Below are 19,348 nucleotides of genomic sequence, written 5' to 3'. Positions count from 1 at the left end.
ACGACTTGGTTAAAATTAGATTTTTGAAAAAGTGTCGCAAGCAACTGAAATGATTTTTGCAATTTAATAAAATTGATTTGAAGTTAATATTTTGAATGATATTTGTTGCGTCATATTTAGTTTCGTTTTCTGTTTAGTTCTACTATGTTTTTCGTTATGCAAAAAGTTTTAGTATTTATTCAGCCAATTTCGATTTACTTTAGAAAAATTGTTAGATACAATTAAATGTCCAGTGTTGCTTATGAGTATTTCGTAATTGCAAATTATTGTTATTAAAATGTTCGGCTCATGCGGTCGACATACATTCTAAAATCTTGTTGCCGTAAAAAGCATGCAATATGTTAAAAAAAAAGAGAAAACAGTTTTGTTAAAAATGTAAAACACTTTAAAAATCGAGTGGGAGTCGTGATCTTGAAGGTGTAGTTTTAAATGTGATTTTGAATTTGGAGCTTAATTGTTTTTTCTCTATTCGAGAAACAGGAGGCAAATCGTTTTTGTAAAAAAAAAAAATTGGTTTTGTCGGAGGTATGCGTAAAATAAAATTTGCATGTTGTCTTATTAAATTTTAGCTGTGTAAAATGCAATAGAAGAATCAATTATTATGTTTAATTTCCACATTATATAATAAATATTTTGTTATAACGAAGTAATAGATTAATTAATTTTTGAATAAATGAAATAAATTTATAACTCATTGTGTCGAAGATTTTTCAATGCGAATACATTTTATTTTTCCTTTCCCCTTTGCTGACTTTTGTAAATCGTTAATAAACAACTATTATTCAGTGACTAAATAAGTAACTCAAAGTATTGTTAATTATAATTTTTGTTTAAATAATTTTTGATGATTTATGTGAATCCTTTAATTGAAATCTTATGAAATTGTATTCTGTAACATGGGTTTTGGAGAAAATCTGTTAAAGTGTCAAAAAACGCAAATGAGAACTTTATGTAGCAGCAATATCTAGGTACTCACTTCTACTCTTAATGATATAATCTACAATTTTCCTTCCTTTTCCAAAACTAATTTCTTTCATTTTCTTCCTTTTTTCCAATAAATCCTCAAAAAAAAAATACATTTGCATTCTTACAAACAATTTTTGACTCAACAACTTTGATTTTTCCCACGAATTCAATTTTGCCATTGGTAGCAGGGACAGGATTATTGCTTAAATAAATTAATACAAAAATATTTTTTCAACTAATAATTAAAAACAGGGTAGGAGTTCTTCCACCTCCACCGCTTCCAATTTTTGGTAGGCGCAGCATTTTGGTGGTCACCGCCGAATCTATTTACGTTATGCTAATCCGTTTCGTAACTGACATACATTCAACAATGTTAAATAATCTCAATAATGAGTTCCTATTGCTGCCCTGTAATGCTACCCAATTGTTAAAAAACCCCCTTCTACGCGTAACAATTAATTGGCAACCAGAACGTTTTTTATTAGTAGAAAGCCGGCCCCCTTTGTCCATAATTCGCAAACATCCTGACCGCATTTGAACATTTGTAGATTCTCCACGGCCAGTGTATCTCCATCCAGGAGACCTTGGGGCACTTCCGACCCCTCAACTGGGACAGCCCTGCGTGCACCAGCCGTCCCGAAGACAACACACGAAGAACGACACTGTTATACCAGAGTGTGAGTTAGCAGCTTTCACAGTCGTCACCGATCAGGCGTGCAGACACAGTCATAACAAGATCAGGTTGTTTTATTGTTCAGTGGTGTAAGAGTGACGCTTTTTGCTTGGCCCTGTCGGAGATGATGCCATAAATGTAAGATTTTGAACATTTTTTCCAAACGTGCACCAGAGAGTTTTTCAAAATATTGCACCAACTTTTGAACTTCATCTGGACAATTTTGCAAAAAAGTAGTTTCAAAAAGTCGAGTAGATTTGGCCCCAAGATCGGTGAGATAATTTGACTGCTTTCCAAAAAAGTAGATCCATTTTGGCAATTTTTCGAAAATTGAGATATTTTATTTTTTGGGTCATTTTCGAAATTCGCAGAACCGGAGATGAGGGTTTAATCCAGTCCCGACAAGATGGCCGTCAGCCCCTGGTTACATAACTGGAACCCCCCTCATGACCTCTTCGCGAATCATCACACCTTCCAGACCCCGGTGACCAATCTGAGCTTCGTTGACACGCAACAAAAGCACGGTGAGTGATGAAGGGTACGACAATGGTCGACAACGTGACAAACAATCGTGATCAAGGTGAAAAAATCGCATTTTTGCGCCGCCAGGGAAAGGCGAATACGTAATTGTTTACCAGTGGAAATGACGATTTGCATTCGACAAAGGAAAGATTTTTCTGCGGTGGCGTTAGCCATTTTTTCCAAACGGGAAGGATATCCAACCGGACTAATTGTGTTTTTGTTCGGAAAAGTAATTTCATGGCTTGAATGAAAGCTGTGGAACTGATCGCTCGTTTCTTGCATAAATTTTGGTCTAATAGTGAATATTGCATAAACTATTTTATTACTAATTAAAAAACGGCGAGATCAAAATACGGAAAGTGTAGTTTCGGATTTTACGTTTGCTGCATGGTTTACGTTATGTGAGATAACAAATTCCTTTGATTAGATAATTGTTAACGTGGTTGATGATTTCGCATCAGTTTCATTAAAACCAAATTAAAAACGTATTCTTTTGTACTTACCTTTGTCTGTTATGTCCGAAACGTTGCATTCTTGGTAAACAACAAATCAAGTATTAAACAGTCGAAAATAATACTAGATGTAGATCAAAAATGTGTCCTTATCAAGGTTAGGTGAAGGAGGACATGAGTCCTCAAGCGCTTTTCGAGAGTGTTCCACGAGTGCACATCTGAACTACATTTCTTATCACTTTGTTTGGAGGATTTTGTAGGAATTAACACAGATTGCCAGTAAATTTAATCAATTGTTAAGGATTTGTTTGATTGACAATATTTTTATTTTTCTGTTATTCGATCGACTTATGCTTTTACACCACTTGTTAGAAAAGTAATCAAAGTTAAGGTTAATATCAAGGCTGAGAACTCAAAGATTTATCATTTTTTCACCTATACATATTTGAAATTTATTTCTCGATTTTATGTAAATTCTTCACAAAAAATTAATTGATTTAAATATTAATAACGAACAGTAAACTTATGAAATAATTAAAGTCAACCGCAAACTACTCATTAATTAGGTTAAGAGATTAAAATGTACATACTTCTTTCAGCGTATTAGAACTCCCCTCTTGCAAAATGTTTTCTTTTCAAATTCAAACAGGAATTAAATGGCGGACGACAAAAAATTTAAGTTTAATAACGTGTTTTACTATTTAGTTAAACTGATATTCAAAAACAAATTAATTTTTGATTGAATAGTAGGTATTCTCTTAAAAATTTAATGAAACTAGAACAATGCTGTTGAAGCACTAATTAAATTTAATCTGTGTTTAAAGTTCTTGAAGGAAGTCAAGGTCTGAACTTGTGCTTGACTAACGAGGTTATTCCTTCCATAGATGTAGGATATCATGGTTGGATTGTCTTTTTTTGGTCTTATTATTATGGAAGAGTTTTTTTTTTATTAAAATTATCAGTTTACAAAATATTAAAACAAGAATTTCTAAAAGATTTTCTATTTTCTTAATTAATTTTAATTTAATTTGTAACAGAGTTTAAGAATGTCGAGATGTGCTAACAATGTCAAAATAAAATGGTTTAAAAATTTTGATTTTAGTCTCAGATATTTCACGTACTGTCAATTCTTTTTATTTAAATTTTTTTCAGAACTCACTTTTTATATTTTTATTTTTTTCAGTTGTCTAAAAAACCAAAATTTTGATATTTCTACAGATTATTATTATCTACTAGTGCGTGAGTACTCGCCCAAATCTTATAAAGTAAAATCCAAGGGTCAAATGCTAGATGAGTGGTACATACAAATTTAAACATTTAGGTATCTTACTATCCTACTAGTTGTAAATATTTCTTCCACTTATTTTTAAAATTATCAGATTACTTAAATTTGTAAGAATAGAAAACAATTACTTACAATTTTTGACAGATGTGTAATAGTTATTTACAAAACTCATGCGGGAAGAGAAATTTCCCACGTGAGGACTTTGTTTGCAGCACAACCGCAGAGAGTGCATGTGGTTCATGTTTTGTTTTTGTTGTAATTTGATATACCAGGTGGATAAAATAACAACGGGTGAAGATGTTAAGATGGTATAATTTCAAAATCAAAAGGTTTCACGAGATGTGTGAAACATTATACATTACTCTTATAGAACACATTTTTTTAATACTTATGTACTATCGGTGGACATTAAAAGCTGGGACATCCAAAATTTGCTCACTGTGTATCAGACTTTTGAATCGTCACTCAAAATAAAAATTGTCATTAAAGAACTGAACTTTAACCTGATGTTTCTGACAATATGTCATAATTTTTATAACCTTATTGTAAAAAGCCAAATTTATCCGATGTAAATTTGTGATTTTTGACTTTATACATGTGTCATGTTTGTCCCAGTTTTTTATGTCCACCGATAGTACTTGTTATAAACTAAAATCTAAAGTTCAACTGCTAGAATGACATAATCAGATCTGAAGATTTAAGTATGATATACTAAGCTTGTAAATTTATCTCTCTTACTTATCTATTTTTAAAGTTATTATCTGCCATGGAATGTAATTTACAAAATTTGTTATCACCAATTAATTTCTGTCATCTGCAGATGAATAAATCTGATTACTTCCTAAAGCATTTATAATATCTACAATTCCGCATTAGCGCTTTTCTCCTGTTTTGCTATTTTCTGGTATCACTGTCTGCACGTAATGACTGCAATAACCTAACCAACAGCATAATAATAATTATTACTACCAGCTTTATGTCCCACTGTACAAGCCACTGCATTGTTAATGAACCGACTTTCAGTTAATTAAAATGAGTAAAAATGAACGGCTGCTAAAAGTGTGACTTAAAATGAAATTAATTAGTGTTAGACAACGCGTTTCCACTACAGTGGTTTGTCAACACATCTCGAAGATATTCAGACTTGTTTATTGATAAATATTATTAATTGTTATCAAATAGATTAATTGGTCTCGGTTCACCGTCGATACAAACTTTTACTTTTCACATTGCGTTCAGTTATGATTCGAGCAATGATCGTGATAAATACAGTGTTCATGATTGTTTTTCGAGTTTCGGAAATTTATTACGGAATATGTTTTCTCTAAAAATTACACAGGGTGGTCACGGAATCGTTTGTCGTGAGACTGTTCCGTCGCTAAATTAAATAATACATGTTAGGTAAGAAACATTTTGGCGGGGGCACATAAATATTTCTATTGTTTAAATTTAAACAATAATTTTCACGATATTTATTCCAAAGGGAATATTTTATATTGAAACTCTAGTATCAAAATTAGTTGTTAAGTTAACATTTCTAGTAAAAATTCAATTTTTACAACATAAAAATGCGATACAATGAGAATTGAGAAATACGTTATGTACCTATACATATTATTTACATATAGTTTTGGCACTACTACCTGTACCTACTTGTAAGGTAAATCGCAACCTGCTATCATTGTAGTTCAACCAACACTCACTCTCACACATCACATTCAAACATAAAAGATTTTTTCTATAATCTCCCTCAAAACGTATCATCCCTTATATTAAAAATGTTTAATATAAGGGCCATAAGTAAGAAGAATGGAATGAGGAAAACGACTAAATCGTCGCTACATAGGTATATAATATTTTTGAGCAATGTTAAACGGATGTTAACGATATTAGCAAGTTTTTTTTACATAATTGATGGTGGTATGATACTTCACAGATTAAAACGTCGAACAGCAAAAATAAAAATAGATTTATTAATGTTCTTTGCAAGAACTGACCGAAAATAATTTTCAGCGTAGTCAAGCAGAAAGTGATGCTGATCTTTCCTCATACAAGAGGATATTGATGTGTTAGTGTTATTAATGACTCTATCACCAGATGATAGAGAATTGCACTATTTAAAACCACGAAGAAATAATGTCTTACAGCGAGTTTAATCAACGAAAACAAATTTAAACCAGTTTTTAAATATCAATAAGGAGAATTTTCAAAAACAATTATAAATAAAGACAACAGAAATAGTGGAGTAATTCGAGTAGTTTATGATCCATATAATAAACGATGAACAGTTCCTAGACAAATACATATTCAGAGATTAGGTACGAGTATTTTTCATTTTCTCTTCCTTCTTGTCGTGGGACGTTATAACGCACTGTTGCCAAATGGTCACCTCCGTGATTGCCACGTCTGCAACGGTACGTGTCGTTTCGAAATGAAATGACTAAAATATTCGCTGGCTTTCCGAGGAACAGAGAACTCGGGGGCTCAAAAAGTTCGTCGTGTGGGCAGTTAATGGCAAAAAGCTGACACCTTGCTAAATCGATTGGTCATGTATAGGTGAACTTCTAAAAAAAAAAGTTCAAAAATTGTCGTGTGCAAAAGGGCGTTATTCAAAATTTTCGACTTACGTAGCGTGTCAGATAGCCAATGTTCAAATCTTTTTTTTGGTGGAAACTTTGTAATATTTTCTGTAGCCGTTTGGTTGTAAAAAAATAAACAATTTTCAAATTAGCATTGCGTCTTATGGGAAGAACAAAATTGAAATGGCTCTATCTCTGTTCGACGCTCGCCAAAAATTCGTTAATTTTGCCGTATTTTTACGTTCCTCACTCCATTGCTCGAGAACTAAGCCTCAAATCGAAAAAATGTATTCTTTAAGAACTAAAGACCGATATTCTCTGATTACGATGGTGTTTGTTTTTATAATTTTTACGGAATATTGGTCAAGTTATGATTAAAAAACTGACGTTGCAACAAAATCTCTAAGCCATTAGAAATGTAAACGTCGATTACCCTCCCGCACCCCTCTGTGCCCCGCGCTCGGCCGTTCCCCAAGACCTACCGAAACAATTATTTTGTTTGTAGTATTTACATTATAGTCCTTTTTTTTAAACAATTGTCAATGTCAAAATTTCCTTATGGTAACTGTGTGGGTAGGATAGAGTTGACATTTCTTTAACAGTTCATTGTCGCGCAATTTTGAAAATTGTCAAGTCAACGTGCAATGAAATAAAAAAATCAAATGCACGCATATGAAATGTCATACGTCAACTCACTCATCTCTACCCCACCTACACAGTTGCCACATAAATTTTCGTACATAGTTGCCATATTTATCCACAATCATTTGGAATCACCCAATAGAACTCGGCGAAAATAGTCCACTGTCGCAAGAATCATCGCCCTATGTGCAAAAATATGTTTTTTCTTTTTAAATTTTGGCAATTTCTCGAAATTGAGTAAGATATAATTTTTTCGACTCTAAAGAAGCACCTTGACGGAAAGAATCTCAGTCGAAAAAAAAGAGGGGAGATAGTGTTTTTTTGCATATCCCCCTTAGAAGCTATGGCATCGAATTTTGCACTCTTCAAGACGCTTTCTTGAGACTATAAACATAATAATTTAACCTTCTTCATTTTTTAGAAAAACCCAAAAAAAACTGAAAAAACGAATTTCATTTTTCTTGAAATAAACAAAGTCAATCGACCATAATTATGTTCCTTAATGCAACGGAATGATATTGAATTTTTTTACCGTTGGATTCTACTTTTCAAGGTCATTGTTTTGAATGGTACATAATAATTTTACTCTTGATTTTCTAGAAAAGCGCAAGACATTGAGAAAACCATTTAAATGTTATGTTCTAATCTAAACAAATTGTTGCTGGTCTATCCGAGTAAAACTAAACCATTTCGAGCTTGCCATCACACCTAAATTATTCTCTTTACTCGTATTTCTCCAAAAAAGCAATACATACTAATCTACCTATTACAATAATTTAGGAATAGACGACTTAACCACGATGTTTGAAAAAAATATAATTCGATGATTACAAGTTGACAACGTCAGCTTTTATAAAAACATCATTTAAAAATGTTTATATTTTAAACCATCAAACCGTCCGGCAATGGTGCAAAATGCAAATTATCATATATGTATAATATACCAAGTGACAGATACATTGCCGGAAATTTTTTCGAGCAGTCCTCACACACGAGTGTTTGTAGCAAGAAAATTACACGAGGGCGCCAGCCCGAGGGTAATTTTGAGCGACAAACACGGGTGTTGGACTGCAAGAAAAAATTTCTGGCGATATAAATTTGTCCCGAGGTATATTCGGAAGAGAATCGCCCGAAATTTTTTTTCCCTAGGTCAATTATATCGGAAATTTTCCCTAGGGAAAATTTCCGCTTAATTAAATTGTGATTGGTTGCTATTCAAACAATTCGGAGTTGTGATTTGTCAATATAAATCATGTGACATTTGAGGGCGATTCTCGAGTCAATTATATTTTTCATTTTGCTGAGTTGAGCGGTGGGCTCCCGTGCTACATTGTAACGCACTATTGCCAGATAGTCAGTTCCATGATTGCCAAGTCGCATGATACGAATTATAAAATTCTCGTGGCGAAACGAAATGACAAAAATATTCGCTGACTGTCCGACTAACAGAGAACTCGGAGGCTCAAAAAGTTCATCGTGTGGGCAGTTAATGACAAGAAGCTGACACCTTGCTAAATCGATTGATTATGAATAGGTGAACTTCCAAAAATAAAAATTCAAAAATTGTCGTGTGCAATAGGGCGTTATTCAAAATTTTCGAGTTACGTAGCTTGTCAGATAGCCGATGTTCAAGTATTTTTTTGGTAGAAACTTTGTGATATTTTCTGTAGCCGTTTGGTTGTAAAAAAATAAACAATTTCCAAGTTAGCATTGCGTCTTATGGGAAGAACAAAATTGAAATGGCTGTATCTCTGTTCGACGCTCGCCAAAAATTCCTTAATTTTGCCGCATTTTTACGTTCCTCACTGCATTGCTCGAAAACTAAGCCTCAAATCGAAAAAAAATATTCTTTAAGAACTAAAGACTGATATTTTCTGATTACGATGGTGTTTGTTATTATAATTTTGACGGAATATTAGTCAAGTTATGATTAAAAAACTAACGTAGCAACAAAATCTCTAAGCGATTAGAAATGCAAACCTGGATCACCCTCCCGAACCGCCCTATTCCCCGCGGTTCACCTATGTCATCTGACCTACCAACCAAAACAAACTATCATCAGTTCATCACGATAATAATAAATAATCAATAAATAATTTCCACCGCTTGTAATTGCGTAAATAATATTATAATTGCCCAGAGTTCCGAAAAGAACAGCTTTTTGAAAGACGCAGAAAAACCAAGAAAGAACGAAAGAAGACAACTCAAAACTTGAAATTTGTAATGACATCTGTGCTAAGTTGCCAACATAAGTTTTTAAATATTGGTAGCACCATGCACAGCTGTTAAAGCACACCCAGGTCATATCGAATTCTTGATTCGGACTATAATCGTGTCAAAAATAAATTACTTCCTTGTATTTAGGGATATTCGTTACTAGGTTGCCATAAATTTGGTTAGGTTGGAGGCTATGTGGTTTCTGGTGACAAACAAAAGATATCGTAACCATAACAAAAATGTAAGGCAGCGAATTCCTTGTATATGCCATTCACGATGTTTTGGCATAAGGGGAGGCCGTGGAAAAAGTGCATTTAAGTTGGCAGTAAAGCCTGTCTGTTGAATTTGGTTATGGTTTTCTAAATTTGAGGTTATAAACTGCGTCATTGTCTAGTGCATTGTTGTCAGTTTTACTAGTTTGCAATAGAACAATACTCACACATTTTTAATCCAATTTTACAAAACAGGAAACTGACTTGAACATACTACAGAATAGTAGGGACCGGGACCGAAAGACGAAGTGGCTCCTGTTAATTTATGCACCACTTAGATAAACCACCTATACAGTGTCTTAACCAACCAGTTAGTAACTTCTCAATGAATTTTTCATTTTAACCAAAACATTCCTAAAACTAGATTGTATAAAATCTTGTACCTACTTATTAAGCCTTACTTTATTCGAATCTTTCTGCAAAATATTTACACACCCATTGTCTATGACAAAAAAGAACAAAACTATTCAACTTCCATAATTTCATTAGTAAATTCTGAATCATTACCTGCATCAAAATCCCAATCAAATTCCGAGTCTGATTCTCCTAATGAAATTATTAAAGGAAGAACGTTTTCAAATGAAAGATTTCACATTAATTTTGCCCAATCTTCCGAAATAAGTTCTTCACAATATCAATCACAGGATCAAGCCATAAATTCACAACTCTATCGCGAAGTTATAATAGGTGTTACAAAAACCCTGTGCCATTTCAATTGGGTCGTTGTTTCTTCCTGCTACATATTTATCTTGTACTCACCTACGATTCAATTTATACACAAAAAAAAAAACTTGACTTCATTGTAACTTACTGAAAATATATCCTGCAGTCTAATACAAACACCATCAATACGTTTTAAAGTCGCTTAATTATGATTACGGTAAATTCGGCAACATGTTACGTTCATTTTGATAGGTCCGCATGTCAGGCACTTTAGTGACAGCAGAGATGACAGAAATCAAACATGTATCCAACGTTAAAAAATGAAATCATAGCCTCCCCTTATGCCAAAACATCGTGAATGGTATATATTTCTAAAACCTCTGGGCCAATTAGTATCAAAATCAATAGACCAGGAGCTTCTACTGAAACAAATATTTTGTAAAAAAAGTCAAATTGCACATTTTGGCGGACCGGAACAAAATTCCGCAGATATGGACATAGAGACAGACAGATGTACACACCGCAAAAATTTTATCTTATAGAAAATAAAGAAGTGAACAAATGTAAGAATAAAAGTGAGACGCAAATTATGCAAAAAATATGCAAGAAATGCAGAAAGTCAAGTGCAACAGGAAGAAATTGTTTTCATTGAAGAAAATAAGGTGGAGAAACAATAAGTAAGCCAATTTAGTCAGCTGCAGAACGTAGTTTCTTGCAGAATTTCATTCAACCCAACATCTTGTTATAGTAGAATTGCAATTATACGCATAATCACTGTAAAAATCTAGTTGTTGAATAAAACACCGTGAAAACTGGTGGGTGAGCATGTACAGTTATTTGTTAAATCGAAATTTTATGATGAATAATGGAATTTGCTACATCGAATTTAATACTTGTAGAAAAAAGTCCCTTCTGAAACGGGATACTGCTTCATCCTAATTATAGTCGAGTCAATGAAGGTTTTTACTTCTTAATCTTCAAGAACAGATCCGATTTTGATGATTTTTTTAACTATTATTTTATTAATATTTATTTGTGTTTATATTATAATATAAATAGTCAAATGAATTTTACTACGTATACTATACGCTATTTTTTTCAATTCTGAATTAAAATAGCACAAATTGAACCCACAATAATTTGAAGTACATTCTTTGACAAAATTTATTATAGGCTGTCATGTTTTTTGGCATCTATGTATAGTAAAGTAAAAGTTTGAATGAATTATGATAAGCGTTTCTAATTTTATTATATATATTAATTCTATATCATTCTTATATGTATAATAAAAAAAAATCCTATTCACAATAAATTGTTTATAAAAATGTTTGGAAAATAAAAAAAAAGACTTAAATACCCATTACTATTCAAAGTTTCAATAAATATCGTAAAAACAGAATTTTTTCCATAAATTGCATAATTATTGTTTAAAGAATATGAATATTTATGTGCCCCAACCAAAATGTTTCTGATTTGAAAAAAAATCATCACAATCGGACCTGTTCTTGAGAATTAAGAAACAAAATGCTCTGCATACTACGCACCTCAAAACTTTCACATTTCTCGGATTTTCAATTAAAAAATATTTCAAAATTCACTTTCACGCTTGTCACTTTTTGTCAACAGCTAAATTAAAATCACTCAATGAAACTGCACATTACGCATTTGATTTGATTAGATTCGAAAAAACCAGTCGAAAAAAATCGACCAGTTTGTCCGGTTTTTAAGAATTGATTGTAGAAATTTATAAATTACGCGACAACGTAATACGTTTGTATTATTTTATTTTTGACCCGATTCTTGGGGATTCAAGGACAAGGCCGGTGCTCAACATGACAGTTTTCAGCTTCCGAACAAGAAGCGTCGATAATGATCTGTCACGGTGAGCGCACATTGAACAGTCATCATCAATAACGGATTGTGAATTAAGAGGCGACGCGACGGTCGAAGCACGCGAATTGCTACTGCAATTGATTAATGCGGTTAGATAACGGTTAATAAAAATCGAAATGGTAAAAAGTTACGGTAATCGATTCGTACTGTTCAAGTTTCAAGTTTATGTAAATAGAAAAAATTTAATAATAATAATAATAATAATAATAATAATAATAATAATAGCTTTTATTAACCCAAGAACAAAACTGTCCACAAAGGGTAACAAATAATAAATAATGTATATTCATAGGCATATACATAAATAACAATAAAAGAGAAAAGAAAAGGTAAAAAAAACAACCTAGAAAATAATATAATAGAGAAAAATTAAATAAATAAATAAATAAATAAATCCCCAACATAACCAGCAAATACATCAACCACATCTAATTCAACAAAGACAATGCTTCAGATATTCGACGACGGAATGTACCAGCATGATATTCAAATATATCAGCAAATAGCTGCAACTGGTTATACAACGTACACATAGCAATAATTGGTGAATTTTGATGGTAATTAGTGCTTGAAAGTTGATTGCAGAATGTTGCAGAATAATGTTAACAATGTACGGTATGACTTAACTCCGACTTGGATGTTGCGTGAAAAGTGGGCGTAATGCAGAAAAATAATATAAATGGTGCTTTCAAAAGAATTATCATTACTCGATAAAAATTTCCCTCATGAATTAATGATGAATAAAATTCCGCCTCGATGCCGTGCCCCCTTTTATAATTATAATCATTATCATAATAATCACCATTTTAAAGACTAAATAAAAAGAAGGAAAGTGATTTATTTCCTTCTGCAAGGGAGGAAATGACAATTTTATTGTTATTTTCCCAAAATAACACTTTAATTTAAATTAAAATGTGTTACAATTAGAACGCCAGAGTAAGCACACTTGTCGTTGCCAAGGTTGCATTTCAAAAACAGCTTTATTTTCGCTGGTTGTACCTACTTTGTTTTAAGAAGAATAGTCGTGGTGATTATTAAGAGGAATCGTTTCCCAAAATATACTCACATTTTTATGACATTACTCTTTCACAAAAAGCTTCTAAGAAATAGATCGAAGCTGTAAGATTTACTTAATTTCTCCTTGCTGTACTAACTGTTTGCCCTTAATGTTTCCTATACACTGGTGAAGCAAAAGCCATTCTAAAGTGCACTTCACAGTTTCCATTTTATTGCTTCTCTTCTGCATTATATTTGCCATGAAGTATCTTTTATCTTTATCTACTTTATCGCAGTGCTCAAGTATCGTCCGTATAAATTTACCAGACGACCACTGGACCTTAAACTTTCTTAGTGGTTTTTCGCCTTTCTTGATCTATTGCATCGACCTTTTTTACACTATAAATTATGCCAGTGGTCCAAATTTCAACATCCATTCCGATGCGGTGAAGAGTTGCATCAATAACATCTGCACGTTCAAATTCATGTCACTGCTCTTGGTCGAGATGGCAACAGTACCTGTCGGTACCCATCTGGTATCTTCTTTGGTCATGAATACATCTTTGCTTTTTATGTCTTAAGCGCATACAAATTCGATGGCTCTCATGTATCACTTGTTCCATTCTTTATTAAAATGCTTACTGGTAAAGAGTTAAATAACGAAGCATTCAATAAATAAATAATAAAGTAACAGACAATAAATGTTTCAAAAAATCCATATAAATTATATAAATTTAATGACTGTTAAATTGTCTTTAACTACCATTTGTAACATCCGAATTTTAACCACAATAGTAAAAAGAGAAAATTGTCGAAAATTTTAATACTTACTCTGATTTACGCCCGATAAATTAAAAATATATATTACGGATGAGTAAAACCGTCTTAGTATTGAAATATAATGAATAACACCAAAAATATTATGTTTGGAACAAGAAATTTATTTTAGATTTCAATAACTGGTGAAATTTTTGTTAATGAAATCAGAATCAGTTTTATTTCCTCCTTAATTTGGTGCTTATTCAAAACTATTTAACATTACGGTGTTCTTCATGGGAAAGTGAATTCAAATAAGTAAAAGTATGCAGAGCTGGGTACGAAATAAGATTAGGGTCATTTTTTCTTACAGTCGTAAAATTACAAATTTAACTGCTTATTTAGAAAAGTAATATTTTATAATTTAAACAAATTCTTTAAACATTTCTGTTTCCAAATGTGAACTATATTTACATACCAAGTGGGCAAGTTTTACCTCCACCTCCAAAATCATCATTTATAATTAAGCAAAATTAATCAAAAATGGTCATTGTATAACGATAATGGGATAGGTATTTGATTTATCAATAAAAATTACGAAATTTGAATTGCTTTTTTCTATTGCAAGGCAAACCAATCAAATGATTTATGACAAAATGGTACAATTTATCAAAAAATAATCGTTTACCTTCTTGAAGCTTCTTATTTGCAGCTTCGTGAACCGAGCCAGCCTAATTCCAAGGTGGTGTTGGATTTTCTCATGGGCTATGAGTCATATGTGCGCAAACGATGAATATCGGTCTCCGTAGGCGCTACAAATCAACCGGAAAACATGGTCTTTCTTTATGTATGTGTTGTTTCTCTCTCGCCTATTTGCATGAAAAATAGTTGACGTTTTCATTTACAGATTTCTCATTGATTTACCACTCCGCCTTTGCGCAGATATTTCGAAGGTCACAGCCCATGAGAGAATCCAATACCTGCACTACCACTACCTGCTTATAATCGTTCAATTAGACAGTGGGGTTTCTTCGAAATCTAATCAATATTTTTCCCTTAATCTCGTAAATAAATATTGACAATGAATCGGCATACATCGATGTAAAAATCACAAACTGAAAATTTGATCTGAAATGAGTTTTGTTTTAATTTATAGCTTATTAAAAAATTAATTATGTTCTTAATGATTAACCACATACATCTACCAAAAATGAAAAAAAAAAACTAACTAAAAACCAGGTCATATATTTTTTTTTTAAATAATGACGTTCCTCAAAATTAAATCTAGAAAAGTTGTGTTATTTATGTATTTGGAAAATAAATCACATTGAAACGTTCCATAAATGAATTATATAAACAATTATTGCAAATACACAAAGGTGGTGTAATAACTTTACAACAAACGGAACTAAAATTAAATAAAATAAAGCAAGAAGAACGAATTGCAATCGATCATTCACGTGGCAAACCCAATGCATTTAGTAATGCAATCAAGTAGGAACAAGAGAAATTAATGTTTTCTTTCTTTTACACAGCCAAAACGTTCCTCTACAAACTCCTCTACAAAAATAAATGAATTATATTAATTTTTCCCACACATTTTTCTAAGATTCTCTTCCATTTTTACATTCCACAAAAAAAAATTCAAGATGGAAGTGAAATTACTTAACATTAAATACACTAAATAGTGCTTTTAGAAAGATTAAATAATTTCCAAACAAATATTTCTTATTTTTATATTTTCCTGTCACCCACATGCACTAATTAGTCAATCGCCTTAGGTTATTCAAGTAACAATTAGAATGTTCTGTTTCTGGCATTGATACGATAATTTTGAAATAAAAATCCAAATGCACAACAGGATGTGTGATTGTTTTCTAGAGCGATTGAAAAATGAAAGTAGAAACAATGGCAACACAAACAAGATTGTTCTTTGTCATCGCAAAAACCTTGACAAGTTAGAACACTTGTTGCAGTTATTTTTTTATTTAATTCTAATAAAAATGCGCAAATGCAGTGAAGTGCGTGTGGGACTGGTTTTAATGTAATATGTGCTAAAGATATGCTTGCAGAAAAATCACTTTCTAGAATTCTTAATTAAGGTTATAGATAAAAAAATATTTAAATTCAATTATGCAATTGGAGCAAGAACTCAGAGAATGTTTGGGTTGTTGTAGATAAAATACGAGTATAGAATATAGAAAGAAATGGGAAATAACCAAATCATTTTAAATTTTCATCTCCTTTTATTATTTAACTTATGCAATTAGTAAGTAACAAAATTTTTAAAATGTTTGGAGAGTAAACTGTTGACGTAAGTACATTTGTTGCAAAACTACATATTTAAAATAGGGAATAAAAAATAAAATAAGTATAGGAAATTGATTTTTTCATTTGAGTAAAAACAATAAACTCTATCCTAGAAATATTGTTACCAGGTCAAGTCAACCAAATCTCCAGCCTTCTTCCATTTTTTCTCCAACTGGGCCTTTTGGACCTTCCTCAAGAAGACTACCACCCCACCGAACGCACAGGCCCGTTCGTTACTTGGTACCAATGGAAAACGCTCGATTTTGAATTTCCCACCGAAGAAGACCGTCAAAGCGCCATCGACAATGAAGAATTCATCCCTGAAAACAACCTCCCTTTGGGTCTAGAAGTCTACAAGGAGCGCCTCTTTGTGACCATGCCCAAGTGGAAACCAGGAGTCCCAGCCACTCTGGCGGTGCTTCCGAGGAAACCCAAAGAGCCCTCTCCAAAGCTGGTACCTTATCCTAACTGGGACTACCATACCACAGGTAAAAAAATAATCAGAAAATACCTCGCATCAGCTGTTTCTAACCATTCATTATATTTTCCGTTTTCAGTTTGCCCATTTTATGACCAAACTGTTTTTGCTTTTTCCTTGGTTTTACAGCTCGTCATTTATTTCTTCCTTCGAAAAATTGTTCAGTAAAGTCGTCTTTTTCTATATTTCAGTTAAAACATGATTTGTTATTTTCTATTTTTTCCTTTTGCCACTGTTTTTTTTTCTTATAACCTCCTTCAATTTAGCTGAATAAACTCTTAACCAACATTTCTTTCAGAGTCTTGTCAGGGCCTGACCTCCGTTTTCCGCATCAAAGCCGACAGCTGTGGCCGTTTGTGGGTCTTGGACTCCGGCCAAATCAACGTCACCATCAAACCCCTTCAAGTGTGCCCCCCTCAAATCTTCCTCTTCGACTTGACCACCAACAAACTCCTCCTCCGCTACCCCTTGCCTGACGACTTCATCAAACAGGACAGCCTCTACTCTAACATCGCCGTGGACATCCGAGATGGCGACTGCATCGACGTCCACGCCTACTTGACCGACGTCTGGAGGTACGGCTTGGTAGTCTTCAGCCTGAAAAGCATGAGGAGTTGGAGGATCACCGACCATCTCTTCTACCCCGACCCGCTTTCGGCAGCTTACAACGTCCACGGACTCGAGTTCGAATGGGTCGACGGGATCTTTGGTATGGCCCTAAGTCCGTACAACCGCAAGGTGCAAGACCGGATCCTCTACTTTCACCCCATGTCCAGTTTCCGCGAGTTTTATGTCAAGACGTCGGTCATATGCAACGAGACTGGATGGAATGATGTCAAGGACGCGTTCAAGGTTATGGGGCAGAGCAGGGGGAAGTTCGGACATGCGTCGGCCTCGGGGATGGACAGGAACGGGGTTATGTTTTTTAATTTGGTGACGAGGGACTCGATAGGGTGTTGGGATTCGAGGAAGCCGTACAAGAGGGATAATGTGGGGATTCTGGCGAGGAGTACGAAGACTTTGGTTTTTCCCAATGACTTGAGGGTTGACGAGGAGGAGAGACAGAGTGTTTGGGTGTTGTCTAATCGGCTGCCATTCTATTTGTATAGAGAACTGAACAAGAAAGATATTAATTTTAGGATTATGTCGGCGTACGCCGACGAGGCCATAAGAGGTACCATTTGCGATCCTGACGTCAAGCATTATGATACGTTCAGGAGTTATCCAGATGGAGAGGATTGCTACTAGTGTATATGTAAATTATTTAAATAAATTTTTTATTTTATTATATTGTTTTTAATTTATTTTAATAATAGAGGTGTCCCAAAAGTACCGCCTTTCCTTGAAGGTACGTCATTTAGGGATGTGGTAGAGTGCTGGCAATTTTTTTTTTTTAATCCTGACGCTCCATTTAGGAAATATACGCAATTTTAAAATATAAAAAAGGCAACGCTGTAACCTGAGAACTACCTCTACCTAGAAATACGTAATAGCATTGTATTATTGAATACCTAGGTAATCATTTTGATGAGCTTGAGACGTAACACAAAATCAAACACTTCAACAAAAATTATTTTATTGAAATACATGTCCAAAATTTTACCCATTTGCGTCTAAACATGCGTTGGGTCTTTTAACGATGTTGCCGTACACGCGCTCAAGCATTTCAGGAGTCATCGTAGAAGTTGCAAAGATAAGAGGTACTAATAAAAAACAATCATGTTTAATTTTTTTCTTTAGATAAGATAATTCGTTCGCAAAGATTATTGAAGCAAAATAAACATAAATGCAAGACATTAACTGTAAATAAACTAAAGGTCATCAGTCGGTTGACATTATAAGAGCTAATAGAAATTATCAGGTTAAAGCTCAACGTGCCGCCAAGATTAGAAAATGTTCTTGTTTCAACCCATCGAATAGTACCATCGCCAAACCGCAGTCCCACTTAAAATAGCATTTCGGAGTTAATGGACAGAGCTGAAGGACCTGAACGATTCAAACTCGAAAGTAAGTCTTCTGATTAATAAAAAAACGTTAAATCAAAATTTCTTCCTATTCCACTGACAGTTCTGAAGCCTTTGAAGTTGTTAATTTAACCTACATATCTGAAGTAATGCTGTAGGTACTGATAAATAAAACAAAACGACAAACGACGCTTTCTAGAGAACACTGAAAAGAGAATTTATGAAAGCCCCTTTGAAAACCAGCCAATCCAACAGTCCTCTTCCCTTCATCACGTTCACAACTAGTTCCACCAAAAAGATAACTTCAAGTTGTTTCACGCATCTCTAGTGCAGACCTTGCACTATTTTTGCAGCAAGCTGGAATGTGGTGACTTGCACTTTTATCAATTTCTTTGAATTAGTGAGCAAGAAAATTCTGATTCAATTAAACCAGTGAAAATTATAGGTGAAGGAGCACTCGATGGTTTGATTTGTGCGCGTGTTTCGAACAATTCCCACTTCATTAAATTAACTCACTACAAGCTCTAGTTGGTAGTGGAATGCAGTTTATGTAACAGGGGTAAAAACAGCGTGACTAGTAAAATGTACAGGGGGTCCGTAAGCACTCTACCATTTAAAAATTCAATACTTCTTTTTTCGTTAAGCTCGTGGAATGAGAATTCAAAAATAAATAATAGCAA

At 33.4% G+C, this 19,348-nt stretch overlaps 1 protein-coding gene and 1 long non-coding RNA gene across 3 annotated transcripts; one reads left to right on the top strand and one right to left on the bottom strand.

Moving 5' to 3' along the window:
• Positions 1 to 1,537: 1,537 nt before the first annotated feature.
• Positions 1,538 to 17,992, top strand: LOC138138344 (dopaminechrome tautomerase-like). 2 transcript variants are annotated; one of them, XM_069058235.1, is made up of 4 exons: positions 1,538 to 1,777; positions 2,011 to 2,163; positions 16,355 to 16,714; positions 17,003 to 17,992. In XM_069058235.1, the coding sequence occupies exons 2-4, from the start codon at positions 2,046 to 2,048 to the stop codon at positions 17,950 to 17,952; spliced, it is 1,428 nt and encodes a 475-aa protein (XP_068914336.1). In that variant the 5' UTR covers positions 1,538 to 1,777; positions 2,011 to 2,045; the 3' UTR covers positions 17,953 to 17,992. The 2 variants fall into 2 exon arrangements, with proteins under 2 accessions (XP_068914336.1, XP_068914337.1); XM_069058236.1 differs by lacking the exons at positions 1,538 to 1,777; positions 2,011 to 2,163 and adding an exon at positions 5,145 to 5,299.
• LOC138138348 (uncharacterized) lies at positions 9,992 to 11,884 on the bottom strand. The gene is made up of 2 exons (XR_011162017.1): positions 10,420 to 11,884; positions 9,992 to 10,367 (listed from the first exon to the last, which is right to left on the bottom strand). It is a non-coding gene; the product is annotated as an uncharacterized lncRNA (long non-coding RNA).
• Positions 17,993 to 19,348: the final 1,356 nt, after the last annotated feature.

Source organism: Tenebrio molitor, chromosome 9 (genome assembly GCF_963966145.1).
Source record: "Tenebrio molitor chromosome 9, icTenMoli1.1, whole genome shotgun sequence".
Taxonomy (NCBI): Eukaryota; Metazoa; Arthropoda; class Insecta; order Coleoptera; family Tenebrionidae; genus Tenebrio; species Tenebrio molitor.
Note: the sequence above shows the minus strand (reverse complement) of the source record. Positions and strands in the feature narration are given on the sequence as shown.

Coding starts and splice junctions, on each gene's coding strand:
- LOC138138344 (XM_069058235.1), top strand. CDS start 2,046: ATGGCCGTCAGCCCCTGGTTACATAACTGGAACCCCCCTCATGACCTC. Junction 2,164..16,354: donor TGACACGCAACAAAAGCACG/GTGAGTGATGAA, acceptor TATTGTTACCAG/GTCAAGTCAACCAAATCTCC. Junction 16,715..17,002: donor CTGGGACTACCATACCACAG/GTAAAAAAATAA, acceptor CATTTCTTTCAG/AGTCTTGTCAGGGCCTGACC.